The sequence below is a fragment of the Oncorhynchus mykiss genome, chromosome 14, assembly GCF_013265735.2.
Source record: "Oncorhynchus mykiss isolate Arlee chromosome 14, USDA_OmykA_1.1, whole genome shotgun sequence".
Classification (NCBI taxonomy): Eukaryota; Metazoa; Chordata; class Actinopteri; order Salmoniformes; family Salmonidae; genus Oncorhynchus; species Oncorhynchus mykiss.
In genome coordinates this window covers 22,356,732-22,370,345 of record NC_048578.1, presented here as the reverse complement: position 1 = coordinate 22,370,345, position 13,614 = coordinate 22,356,732, and the positions used below count along the sequence as shown (strand labels likewise).

Here is a 13,614-nt window from a genome sequence, read left to right as displayed (position 1 = left end):
CACACACTAAAGCAGTGGTGTTCAAGGTCTGGGGGGGATTTTTTTTAGAAAATTTTATTTATTTGTATTTAGTTAATGTATTTTTTGGTTTCTTTCATATTGATCAGATATGAAAATGTAATGACTTGAAGGTTATTTGTTGATGTGAAATATATACAGTTGAAGTCGGAAGTTTACATACATTTAACTCATTTATCAACCACTCCACAAATTTCTTGTTAACAAACTATAGTTTTGCCAAGTCGGTTAGGACATCTACTTTGTGCATGACACAAGTCATTTTTCCAACAATTGTTTACAGACAGATTATTTCACTGTCTCTCAATTTCAGTGGGTCAGAAGTTTTACATACACTAAGTTGACTATGTCTTTAAACAGCTTGTAAAATTCCAGAAAATGATGTAATGGCTTTAGAAGCTTCTGATAGGCTTATTGACATCATTTGAGTCAATTGGAGGTGTACTTGTGGATGTATTTCAAGGCCTACCTTCAAACTCAGTGCCTCTTTGCTTTACGTCATTGGAAAATCTAAAGAAATCAGCCAAGACCTCAGGAAAAAAAGTTCTAGACCTCCACAAATCTGGTTCATCCTTGAAAGCAATTTCCAAATGCCTGAAGGTACCACATGCATCTGTACAAACAATAGTACGCAAGTATAAACACCATGGGACCACACAGCCGTCATACCGCTTTGGAAGGAGAAGCGTTCTGTCTCCTAGAGATTAGCGTACTTTGGTGCGAAAGGTGCAAATCAGTCCCAGAACAACAGCAAAGGACCTTGTGAAGATGCTGGAGGAGACCGGTACAAAAGTTACTATATCCACAGTAAAACGAGTCCTATGTCGACATAACCTGAAAGGCCGCTCAGCAAGGAAGAAGCCACTGCTCCAAAACCGCCATAAAAAAGCCAGACTACGCTTTGCAACTGCACATGGGGACAAAGATCGTACTTTTTGGAGAAATGTCCTCTAGTCTGATGAAACAAAAATAAAACTGTTTGTTCATAATGACCATGGTTATGTTTGGAGGACAAAGGGGGAGGCTTGCAAGCCAAAGAACACCATCCCAACTGTGAAGCACGGGGGTGGCAGCGTCATGTGGGGGTGCTTTGCTGCAGGAGGGACTGGTTCACTTCACAAAATAGATGGCTTCATGAGGATAGGAAAAGTATGTGGATATATAGAAGCAACATCTCAAGACATCAGTCAGGAAGTTAAAGCTTGGTCGCAAATGGGTCTTCCAAATGAACAATGACCCCAAGCATACTTCCAAAGTTGTGGCAAAATGGCTTAAGGACAACAAAGTCAAGGTATTGGAGTGACCCTCACAATGCCCTGGACTCAATCCTATAGAACATTTGTGGGCAGAACTGAAAAAGCGTGTGTGAGCAAGGAGGCCTACAAGCCTGACTCAGTTACACCAGCTCTGTCAGGAGGAATGGGCCAAAATTCACCCAACGTATTGTGAGAAGCTTGTGGAAGGCTTCCCAAAATGTTTGACCCAAGTAAAACAATTTTAAAGGCAATGCTACCAAATACTAATTGAGTGTATGTAAACTTCTGACCCACTGGGAATGTGATGAAAGAAATTAAAGCTGAAATAAATCATTTTCTCTACTATCATTCTGACATTATTTCACATTCTTAAAATAAAGTGGTGATCCTAACTGACCTAAGACAGGGAATTTTTACTCTGATTAAATGTCCGGAATTGTGAAACTGAGTTTAAATGTATTTGGCTAAGGTGTATGTAAACTTCCCACTTCAACTGTATACAGTACAAGTAAAGTTTGGATACCTACTCATTCAAGAGTTTTTTTTTGTTTCTTATTTGTACTATTTTCTACATTGTAGAATAACAATGAAGACATCAAAACTATTAAATAACACACATAGAATCATGTAGTAACCAGAAAAGTGATAAACAAAATATATTTCAGCTTCTTCAAAGTAGCCACCCTTTTCCCTGACAGCTTTGCACACTCTTTGCATTTTCTCAACCAGCTTCACCTGGAATAGTTTTCCAACAGTCTTGAAGGAGTTCTCACAATTGGCCTAGCGTCATCCGGGTTAGGGAGGGCTTGGTCGGTAGGGATGTCCTTGTCTCATCGCGCACCAGCGACTCCTGTGGCGGGCCGGGCGCAGTGCGCGCTAACCAAGGTTGCCAGGTGCACGGTGTAGCCTCCGACACATTGGTGCGGCTGGCTTCCGGGTTGGATGCGCGCTGTGTTAAGAAGCAGTGCGGCTGGTTGGGTTGTGTATCGGAGGACGCATGACTTTCAACCTTCGTCTCTCCCGAGCCCGTACGGCAGTTGTAGCGACAATTGGATACCACAAAATTGGGGAGAAAAAGGGGGTAAAAAAAATAATAAATTGCCCTTACACAGCCTGGAGGTGTGTTGGGTCATTGTCCTGTTGATAAACAAATGATAGTCCCACTAAGCGCGAACCAGATGGGATGGTGTATCACTGCAGAATGCTGTGGTAGTCATGCTGGTTAAGTTTGCCTTGAATTCTAAATTAATCACAGACCATGTCACCAGCAAAGCACCCCCACTGGGCTCCTCCTCCATTCTTCCCGGTGGGAAACACACATGTGGAGATCATCCGTTCACCTTCTCTGCGTTTCACAAAGTCACGGCGGTTGGAACTAAAAATCTCAAATTAGGACTAATCTAACCAAAGGAGATATTTCCACCGGTCTAATGTCCATTGCTTGTGTTTCTTGGCCCAAGCAAGTCTCTTCTTGTTGGTGTCCTTTTTTAGTAGTGGTTTCTTTGCAGCAATTTGGGTCTTCCTTTTCTGAGGCGGTCCTCGTGAGAGCCAGTTTCATTATAGTGCTTGATGTTTTTACCGAATGCACTTAAAGAATCTTTCAAAGTTGTTGAAATTTTCCGTATTGACTGACCTTCATGTCTTAAAGTAATGATGGACTGTCGTTTCTCTTTGCTTATTTGCTTATTTGAGCTGTTCTTGTCGTAATATGGACTTGGTCTTTTACCAAATAGGGCTATCTTCTGTATACCACTCCTACCTTGTCAGCACACTACGGATTTAAGAAGGAACTCAAACGCATTAAGAAAGAACAAAAATCCCACAAATGTACTTTTAACAAAGCACACCTGTTAATTGAAATGCATTCCAGGTGACTACCTCATGAAGCTGGTTGAGAGAATGCCAAGAGCGTGCAAAGCTGTCATCAAGGCAAAGGGTGGCTACTTTAAAGAATCTGAAATATATTTGTATTAGTTTAACACTTTTTTTGGTTACTACATGATTCCATATGTGTTATTTCATAGTTTTGATGTCTTTACTATTATTCTACAATGTAGAAAATAGTTTTTTTAAATAATGAAAAACCATTGAATGTGTTGGTGTGTCAACCTTTGATTGGTACTGTATATATTTTTTATTCCAATATGAGAATTTTATTTTTAGCTTTTGCGGCAGCAGCTTCTCTTCCTGGGGTCCACAAAATGTACAGATTTTTAAGGTTGTGTCATTATATTTTGGGTGGGGTTGCTAGAAATGTGTGCCCCAAAAAATGGTGTCATCTGAAATTCTGGTGGAAAAAATGGAGAAAGTTTGAATACCACTGCTCTAAAGCATTGAGTCACCGGCACTGGACAGATAAATGGATTTAGCATGCAGGCACATTTGATTATAGTAGCACAACTCATAAAGAGAACGACTGAAAGAGTAGACAATTGGAGGGAGTCAGCAACTTCTTTCCTTTTGAAATGGACTGAGTGTTTCAATTTCAAATCCATACCAATACTCCCTGGTATCCTTCTGATCTGCAGGGGGCGTTGGTAGGAATATGTGGAGCTGTGGGGAGCGGAAAGAGCTCTCTGCTGTCTGCTCTGCTGGGACAGGTGAGGTTCTATATCATTGGCCTTCAAACCAGCTTACTGGGGGATTCCCCCACAAACCAGACTGGAAAGCATTTGAGGTGCGTTTGATTAAGCTTGATTTTTGCACTTTTGTGACTGTTCCGTTGTACCAGGCAATCAAATGCAGTTCAAGTATTTTCCCTCTCGTGAAAGCCCAGGTCAGCTTTACCTCTAGTATGTTTTAACATGAGTCTTATCTCTGGTGTGCAACAGATGACCCTGCTGGAGGGCAATGTGGCGGCCGGTGGCGGCTTTGCCTATGTGGCTCAACAGGCCTGGATCCTCAATGACTCACTGAGAGAGAACATCCTGTTCGGAAAAGAATACGACGAAGACAAGTAAGATTGATTGATTTGTGTTTATGACTTTTGAGGCATTTATTATGGAACAGTACACAATGAAAGCAACAACGCAGACCATTTAGAGGTGTCTTAGTGCTGGATTTAGGTAGACGGCTCATTTTCATCTGTAGTCTATGACCAGTCACGTTTGGATGTCATAGTTTGATAGTTTCACATTCAGAAGGGCCAAAGGCTCATTTCTAACTCATGGTTTACTCATTTCTCTGGACCATGACTGTGTTTCCCTCTCATGTTAAGTCATGTCCTTGGCTGTGTTTCCTTATTAGGTATAATGCTGTGGTCTCTGCCTGCTGCCTGATTCCTGATCTGACAGAGCTGCCCTATGGGGATATGACTGAGGTATGTATCAGACCGCTATTACATCTCTCTGCTGGAGATGCTCTCAATATGAACTCTGGACAATTCTGGACATTCTGGACAATACATTTGCCTTACACTTTCTGCTACTTTGGTATAGTGTATTTACCATGTAACAGGCTAGTAAGTAGTACATGCATTTATAGATGGGGTGTATTGTGGTGTTGTGTGAGAGAACATGATAAAGTGTTATGTAAGTACATGTCTGGTCTGTTGCTGCCTCTGTGTGAAGCCTATCAATCAGAAATTATCCTTGATACATTTTGTCAACATTGTCCCAATGTTTTCACTCCAGATAGGTGAGAGGGGTGCCAACCTGAGTGGCGGGCAGCGCCAGCGGGTGAGCCTGGCACGTGCCCTGTATAGCGAGCGGCCCATCCTGCTCCTGGACGATCCTCTCAGTGCCGTGGACGCCCACGTGGGCTCTCACCTCTTCCACAATGCCATCCGCACGGCGTCCAAGGGCAAGACCACCATCTTTGTCACACACCAGCTGCAGGTAAGAGGAGCTTCTGATTATCTGAATGATCAATTCAAATTGTATTTATGTGAGAAACAGAATAATTTGCAGCAAATAAGTGACTTGTGTACTATGGCCAAATTATAGGAAATGGCATTCATTTATCTGAAATGGCTTTCTTAACTACTCCCTTGTATATCTTTGGGACGCCTAATCTGAAAGGAAATGAGACCCTATGTAGACCACCTAGGTCGGTGATTATAGTGCCACTTGAGTTTTCACACAAGTCTCCCATTGACATTAATGCATAAAAGCTAAGTTAAGAGTGTGACTCTCAAGAATTTGTCCCGAAATGAGAAGGCTAAGGAAAGGGAGGAGAATCGCAGATCTCACTGGTGTTGACCCTCTCTCAGTACCTGGCAGAGTGTGACCACGTGATTCTGATGAAGGACGGGCAGATTGCCGAGCATGGCACCCACTCCCAGCTTATGGGCAGAGACCGTGACTACGCCGCTCTCTTCAACAGCGTACAGCAGGAGGTAATGCATTGGCATGCATTGGCATGAGCTGGCAAGACAGCATAAACTGACCTGGGACCAGGCTAGCCCAGCTCTCCTCTATGTAAAAACACCTTTTTCATCCCTCTTTACACAACACTATCGTACGTCACATCCTGCGTAATTCATGAGGCAGGAGAAGCCAAGTGGGTGGCTGGGAAATGTTAATGCATACAGGGCCTTTCATTATTTAGGTCGGCGTTGATTTATCGGTGTCACACTGCTAAAGACCCTGTCACCAATATCTCTGTTTAAATGACTTACTGGCAGTGTTATGACTTGGCCGATTGTCTTATGCTGTAGGTCTCTTTGGCATGCTCTCCTAGAACCTGGTGAAAAAGAACCTGGTGAAAACAAACCTGAAGAAAGAGGGAGATGAAAAGGTTGAGACCACCGGGAATTTCGCCAAAGTTGCCAGACCGCCGGTGGAGAAAGGGAAAGGAGGTGAGACTCGACTGCGCCAAATAGAATGTGTTAATATGTTCCCTTTAAAGCGGTTGGCTTGAAATGAGGAAATTACTCACAGGTTTCTTCCTTCTTCTCTCTTCCTTCCTCTTCCTTCATTCCTTCCTTCCTCTTCCTTCATTCCTTTCTTCCTCTTCTTTCCTTCTTTCCCTTTCTAATTCTCTTCTTTCCTTTCTTCCTTATTTCCTTCCTTCCTTCCCTTTCTAATTCTCTTCTTTCCTTCCTTCCTTCTTTCCTTCCCTTTCTTCACTCTCCAGACCAGCTCATGAAAGCGGAGGAGAAGGGCTCTGGTGCCGTGGCCTGGGATGTGTACAAGGCCTACATCAATGCGGCTGGAGGCCCTTATGCCTTCATCATCAACGTCATCCTCTTCCTCTTCACCACTGGCAGCATCGCCTTCAGTAACTGGTGGCTGAGCTACTGGATCCGCCAGCGCAGTGGGGTGAGTTTGGATTTTCTGATGGCCTTACACACGGACACATAACTAGGACCAGATTACCCTACCTACAATACTTAGAATGATTAGAATTTAAAGAAATATCTGATGCTGTGTTAGTGGGATAGGACAACTTCTGCCTACTCTGAGGGATGTCTATACTGTAGCAGGCTGTCTCCCACAAGTAAAACGACTTCTGTGCATCACTGAGTTGTAGTGGGGAAAGTGCGAGCATTAATCTCAGCACGTGTAATTAAAAAAGTACCGGTGTCTCTGTAAACGTAATTAAAACGAGACGAGCCGGCAAAAAGCAGATGTGCTGCAAAGCTGTCATCCGTGTCTGATTGAAGGATGTGTTTGGAATAGCGACATTACCCAAATGGCTGCTGCTTTCATGTCTTCTGTCTCAGCTGGCTTTGTTTCATTTATTTCCTTCATTGGATAGAAATGCCTTGTGTGTATCCCTCCATCTGCCCTCAGAATACATCATTAATCCTGGAGAACGAAACCAATGAAACATTGGTGGGGTTGGCAAGCGACAGCATGAGGCTCAACCCTCACGTTCAATACTACTCAAGAGTTTATGTGCTGTCCATGGGGGCCGCTCTCTTCCTGAAGACAATGAGGGGGCTAGTGTTCGTCAAGGTAAGCATCTTGCTCAAATGTCTTTTAGAGTGGTTCTTGTGGATTGTTCTCTCGTCTTGAAATGTCAGGACCATTCATTGATGCACTCTAAGGCCTGTCAAAGGAGAGTGCATCACTGACCGATTCACTCCAGGGTACTACTTTTAACAAGGGCCCATAGGATACCATTCTGGACGTAACCATAGTCTCCATAAGTCAGGTTTTCATTGATTTACGCTCAGGCCCTTTTCAAAGGAAAGAAGTGCAAAGTTGTTGTGGTACAACCTTGACTCTCTCTATTTGTCTTTAAGACGTTTTCATGAGTTGCACTACTATAATTGAAAGTGCCTGCAGGCTAAATCCATTTCTGTCCAGTGCCGTGACACGCTGCTTTAATGGCTGTGTGTGTGCGTGTGCCGCTGTGTGTCCCTGTCCCTTTGGATATGTCCCCTGTGTTTGTTAAACTTTCCTGACAGCCCATTACAGAGGTTATGTCCTCACGTAATTGTGTGACACAAACTTTTCCCGAAGATGGCTAATCTTATTTTTTTTATACGCTAGCTGTAACGTGAATGTGGGAGTGTTGCATATTCTATTAATAGATTGAATGTGTTCTCTCCTGCCAAAAGGCATTTCTGCCAGATGTTTCTCACTGCGTTAACCTAGACATGGGTTCATAACCTTTGTGTCAGCCTGCCAGACATGAATTTATGTCTGAGGATTTGACAGTTTGCATGACCCGAGAAACTTTCCACTTGCTCTTAACAGCACAGTGACTACTAATAGGGACACATCATCAACAACAACAACATATGGCCAACTAGCATTAGCAACATGTCATATGAGCGTTAGGTAGTATGTGTTCATAGCTGTGAATGCTGGCAACAATTCTCTAATGTCTACTCCTACTTGCATTTGTTGCGCCTGGGTGTTGAGCTTTCCCGAGTCCCGACAACCCATCTGTTTACCAGTGTTATGTCTGGCTCCGTGTTGAAACACCACTGTGTTTGTCTGACAGTGCACTGTTCGGGCTGCCTCGGTGCTCCACGACAAGCTGTTCCACCGCCTCCTCCTGAGCCCCATGCGCTTTTTTGACACAACACCTTTGGGCCGCATCCTCACCCGCTTCTCCCGAGACATGGACGAGGGTGAGGTGTCTTGCCTTGACTTCATACTCCGAGCCTTGAGGTGCCCATACCACCCAGACAACACAGTGTGATCTGACAGTTTTTTGTTTTCTCTCTCCCTCTGTGTCCTCTCTCTTTCTTTCGGTCCCCTTTTCTCTCTATCTCTCTCTAACCATCCACAGTGGACGTCCGTCTGGCCATGCAGGCTGAGATGCTTCTCCAGAACATGACCCTGGTGCTCTTCTGCCTGGTCATGGTGGGCATTGTATTCCCCTGGTTCCTGATCTCCCTCCTGCCCCTGGGAGCCTTCCTCCTCATTGTCAACCGCGTCTCCAGGTCAGGCTACAACCAATCGATTTATACGTGTATGCTCATGCGTGCTTTGATTTAAAGAAGATAAGTGTAGAGATGGATTAGGGTTCCCTAGGTCTTTGGGTAATTTATTATTCAGCGTGACACATCTAACCAGTTCCCTCATTAAAAGCAAGCTCAAAAGGCACCCCATTCCCCATATAGGGCACTACTTTTGACCAAGGCCCGCACAATATAGGGAATAAAGTGCTTTTTGGGACGGGTCCCATTTATTGATGTGGTGTACTTTGCCAGCTGGCATCTTGAGATGAAAGTACAAACTGCATAAACATGTTTGTGTAGGTAGTCTCAGAATAAGGAGTGTCATGTTCTTTAATCCCCTGCCCTCTTCTCCTCCCTCCCCCCTCCCGCCGGGGAGGATTCATGAGCAGACTTGTTATTCACATGTGCAGCCTATCTATGGACCTAAAAGTAGAACTCCACCCCACCTTTGTCAATAAAACCCTCTCTCTCACACTTCCCTGCTGACTCAGTCGAGTGTCGTGGTAGTGTGGGTCTGTGGCTCATAAATCACACATCATTCAGAAATGATTCTAGCAGAGCCAAGGAATGGCCTGAGCTGTGCCAGGAAATGGTTGTCTTGTCCTAGGCAGAATTACACTCTGACTCCCCTGTGTGCTCTCATCATACACTGCTCAAAAAAATAAAGGGAACATTAAAATAACACATCCTAGATCTGAATGAATGAAATATTCTTATTAAATACTTTTTTCTTTACATAGTTGAATGTGCTGACAACAAAATCACACAAAAATTATTAATGGAAATCAAATGTATCAACCCATGGAGGTCTGGATTTGGAATCACATTCAAAATTAAAGTGGAAAACCACACTACAGGCTGATCCAACTTTGATGTAATGTCCTTAAAACAAGTCAAAATGAGGCTCAGTAGTGTGTGTGGCCTCCACGTGCCTGTATGACCTCCCTACAACGCCTGGGCATGCTCCTGATGAGGTGGCGGATGGTCTCCTGAGGGATCTCCTCCCAGACCTGGACTAAAGCATCCGCCAACTCCTGGACAGTCTGTGGTGGATGGAGCGAGACATGATGTCCCAGATGTGCTCAATTGGATTCAGGTCTGGGGAACGGGCGGGCCAGTCCATAGCATCAATGCCTTCCTCTTGCAGGAACTGCTGACACACTCCAGCCACATGAGGCCTAGCATTGTCTTGCATTAGGAGGAACCCAGGGCCAACCGCACCAGCATATGGTCTCACAAGGGGTCTGAGGATCTCATCTCGGTACCTAATGGCAGTCAGGCTACCTCTGGCGAGCACATGGAGGGCTGTGCGGCCCCCCCAAAGAAATGCCACCCCACATGATGACTGACCCACCTCCAAACCAATCATGCTGGAGGATGTTGCAGGCAGCAGAACGTTCTCCACGGCGTCTCCAGACTCTGTCACGTCTGTCACATGTGCTCAGTGTGAACCTGCTTTCATCTGTGAAGAACACAGGGCGCCAGTGGCGAATTTGCCAATCTTGGTGTTCTCTGGCAAATGCAAAACGTCCTGCACGGTGTTGGGCTGTAAGCACAACCCCCACCTGTGGACGTCGGGCCCTCATACCACCCACATGGAGTCTGTTTCTGACCGTTTGAGCAGACACATGCACATTTGTGGCCTGCTGGAGGTCATTTTGCAGGGCTCTGGCAGTGCTCCTCCTGCTCCTCCTTGCACAAAGGCGGAGGTAGCGGTCCTGCTGCTGGGTTGTTGCCTTCCTACGGCCTCCTCCACGTCTCCTGATGTACTGGCCTGTCTCCTGGTAGCGCCTCCATGCTCTGGACACTACGCTGACAGACACAGCAAACCTTCTTGCCACAGCTCGCATTGATGTGCCATCCTGGATGAGCTGCACTACCTGAGCCACTTGTGTGGGTTGTAGACTCCGTCTCATGCTACCACTAGAGTGAAAGCACCGCCAGCATTCAAAAGTGACCAAAACATCAGCCAGGAAGCATAGGAACTGAGAAGTGGTTTGTGGTCCCCACCTGCAGAACCACTCCTTTATTGGGAGTGTCTTGCTAAATGCCTATAATTTCCACCTGTTGTCTATTCCATTTGCACAACAGCATGTGAAATTTATTGTCAATCAGTGTTTCTTCCTAAGTGGACAGTTTGATTTCACAGAAGTGTGATTGACTTGGAGTTACATTGTGTTGTTTAAGTGTTCCCTTTATTTTTTTGAGCAGTGTATCATAGTCCACTAACCTGTCAGATAACTGCACTGTCATTGGAGTTATAATGTAGTGTTTGTCAACCCTCTCCTCGACCACCATCCCTAGATATTTCACAATGTTGTTGTTGTCCTGATCTAGTGTCTGGTTTGGTGATGAGTTCACAAGTTGAATCAGGTTCCTTAGAACACGCAATGGAAAACATTTTTGCAACGGGAAATTAAAATGTTTAACCCTCCCTAAGGATTGGCTGGAGGGTCACAGAGTAGAGGTTTGACTGGGGGGGGAATTTTGTTCCAATGTGTTCATTAACCAATGCAATTAATACACTCTGTCTGTTTCTAAGAATTTGTAAGGTTCTTATTTAAATGAAACGGACAGAGATCAGTTAACTTAGCCAATAGCGTTTATTCTCGAGAGCTCTGCTCATAATACCATGTACATTGGTTCATCCCGTAAGACGGCAGCTATCCACTGCATCATTGTGAGTTGAACAGTAGAGGTTTGGCTGGGGGTCACAGAGTAGAGGTTAGAGAAATGGTGAGTGAGTGGACTTCTTTAGCATCCCTAAAGTGGTGCTCTGGTACGTTTAACTAATCGACTTGATGTTCCACTTCCTCTTTGTCTGACTAGGGTTCTGATTCGCGAGCTGAAGCGTCTGGAGAACATCAGCCAATCACCTTTCACCTCGCACATCACCAGTAGTCTCCAGGGGCTGTCCACCATTCACGCTTATGGCAGAGGGGACGACTTCTTACACAGGTGAGAACAGTACACTAATATACCGTATAGCGCTCATAGGAAGACACTATCTGTCACAGGACGTTTTTTCAAACACTGATAAGACATTGGTTTTGACAGTTCATGTCCAGTTAGCTTCGCCCACCACACGTCTACATTTTTAAATTATTTTTTTTTGTCATTTAGCAGACGCTCTTATCCAGAACGACATACAGGGGCAATTATGGTTGAGTGCCTTGCTCAAGGGTACATCAACCTTTTTTTTAACCTAGTTGTCTCGGGGATTTGAACCAGAAACCTTTCGGTTACTGGTCCAACGCTCTTAACCGCTAGACTAGGTGCTGCCCAAATTGCACAACTAATAATGAGAGAACCCCCCTAAGTAACATTTCCTTGACTTTTGAGTTGAGTAGCATTTGATTTCTGCTTAGCTAATGTGGGCACTGAGCAGCCTTCCACTAAGTCTGTTATTGGTCCGTTGACTTTCACTAACCATTCCTATTGGTTTATCTCTGTGTACCTCAGGTACCAGGCTTTACTGGACACCAACCAGGCTTCCCACTACCTGTTCAGCTGTGCTATGCGCTGGCTGGCTGTACGGCTGGACCTGATCAGCATCATTCTCATCACCACCGTAGCCCTGCTCATCGTTTTCATGCACAACCAGATCCCCCCAGCCTACGCAGGCTTGGCTATATCCTACGCTGTGCAGGTACACACACACAAAAGCACATTCATGCACATGCATGTAAACACGCACACACGCATGTAAACAGACACGCACTGCTAGAGTATGTCCTTGCGATCTGTGAATTATTTTGACTGCCCTTTATGGGAATGTTTTTATGAAGGCTTTTTGATGTTCTATACAGGACCCGTCAAAAGTCTGGACACACCTACTCATTCCAGGGTTTATCTTTATTTGTACTTTTTTCTCCATCTAGAATAATATTGAAGACATCAAAACTATGAAATAACACATGGAATCATGTAGTAACCAAAAAAGTGTGAAACAAATCAAAATGTATTTTATGTTTGAGATTCTTCAAAATAGACACTTTGCCTTTATGACAGCTTTGCACACTTTGTGTGCAAAGCTGTCATCCCTGTCTTAGGTCAGTTAGGATCACCACTTTATTTTAAGAATGTGAAATGTCGGAATAGTAGTAGAGAGTGATTTATTTCAGCTTTAAATTCATCACATTCCCAGTGGGTCAGAAGTTTACATACACTTAATTAGTATTTGGTAGCATTGCCTTTAAATCGTTTCACTTGGGTCAAATGTTTTGGGTGGCCTTCCACAAGCTTCCCACAATAAGTTGTGAATTTTGGCCCATTCCTCCTGACAGAGCTGGTGTAACTGAGTCAGGTTTGTAGTCCTCCTTGCTCGCACACGCTTTTTCAGTTCTGCCCACAAATGTTCTATAGGATTGAGGCCAGGGCATTGTGAGGGCCACTCCAATACCTTGACTTTGTTGTCCTTAAGCCATTTTGCCACAACTTTGTAAGTATGCTTGGGGTCATTGTCCATTTGGAAGACCCATTTGCAACCATACTTTAACTTCCTGACTGATGTCTTGAGATGAAGCTTCAATATATCCACATAATTTTCCTTCCTCAATATGCCATCGATTTTGTGAAGTGCACCAGTCCCTCCTGCAGCACACCTCCACAACATGATGCTGCCTCCCCCGTGCTTCATGGTTGGGATGGTGTTCTTTGGCTTGCAAGCCTCCCACTTTTTCCTCCAAACATAACGATGGTCATTACGGCCAAACAGTTTTATTTTTGTTTCATCAGACCAGAGGACATATCTCCAAAAAGTACGGTCTTTGTCCCCATGTGCAGTTACAAAGCGTAGTCTGGATTTTTTATGGCGGTTTTGGAGCAGTGGCTTCTTCCTTGCTGAGCGGCCTTTCAGGTTATGTCGATATAGGACTCATTTTACTGTGGATATAGATACTTTTGTACCCGTTTCCTCCAGCATCTTCACAAGGTTCTTTGTTGTTCTGGGATTGATTTGCAATCTCTAGGAGACAGAAC

General features: G+C 44.4%; 1 protein-coding gene across 2 annotated transcripts in view; it reads left to right on the top strand.

The window, feature by feature from the left end:
• wu:fb13g09 (multidrug resistance-associated protein 5) overlaps nt 1–13,614 on the top strand; it is a 51,976-nt gene that overhangs the window by 23,405 nt on the left and 14,957 nt on the right. For both annotated transcript variants that reach the window (XM_021561518.2, XM_036943149.1), the window contains exons 11-22: nt 3,803–3,874; nt 4,106–4,230; nt 4,521–4,593; nt 4,907–5,110; nt 5,485–5,610; nt 5,955–6,072; nt 6,351–6,535; nt 7,010–7,174; nt 8,172–8,301; nt 8,463–8,616; nt 11,464–11,592; nt 12,097–12,283. In XM_021561518.2, coding sequence (XP_021417193.2) covers nt 3,803–3,874; nt 4,106–4,230; nt 4,521–4,593; nt 4,907–5,110; nt 5,485–5,610; nt 5,955–6,072; nt 6,351–6,535; nt 7,010–7,174; nt 8,172–8,301; nt 8,463–8,616; nt 11,464–11,592; nt 12,097–12,283 — 1,668 coding nt within the window. The remainder of the gene's footprint in view (nt 1–3,802; nt 3,875–4,105; nt 4,231–4,520; nt 4,594–4,906; nt 5,111–5,484; nt 5,611–5,954; nt 6,073–6,350; nt 6,536–7,009; nt 7,175–8,171; nt 8,302–8,462; nt 8,617–11,463; nt 11,593–12,096; nt 12,284–13,614) is intronic.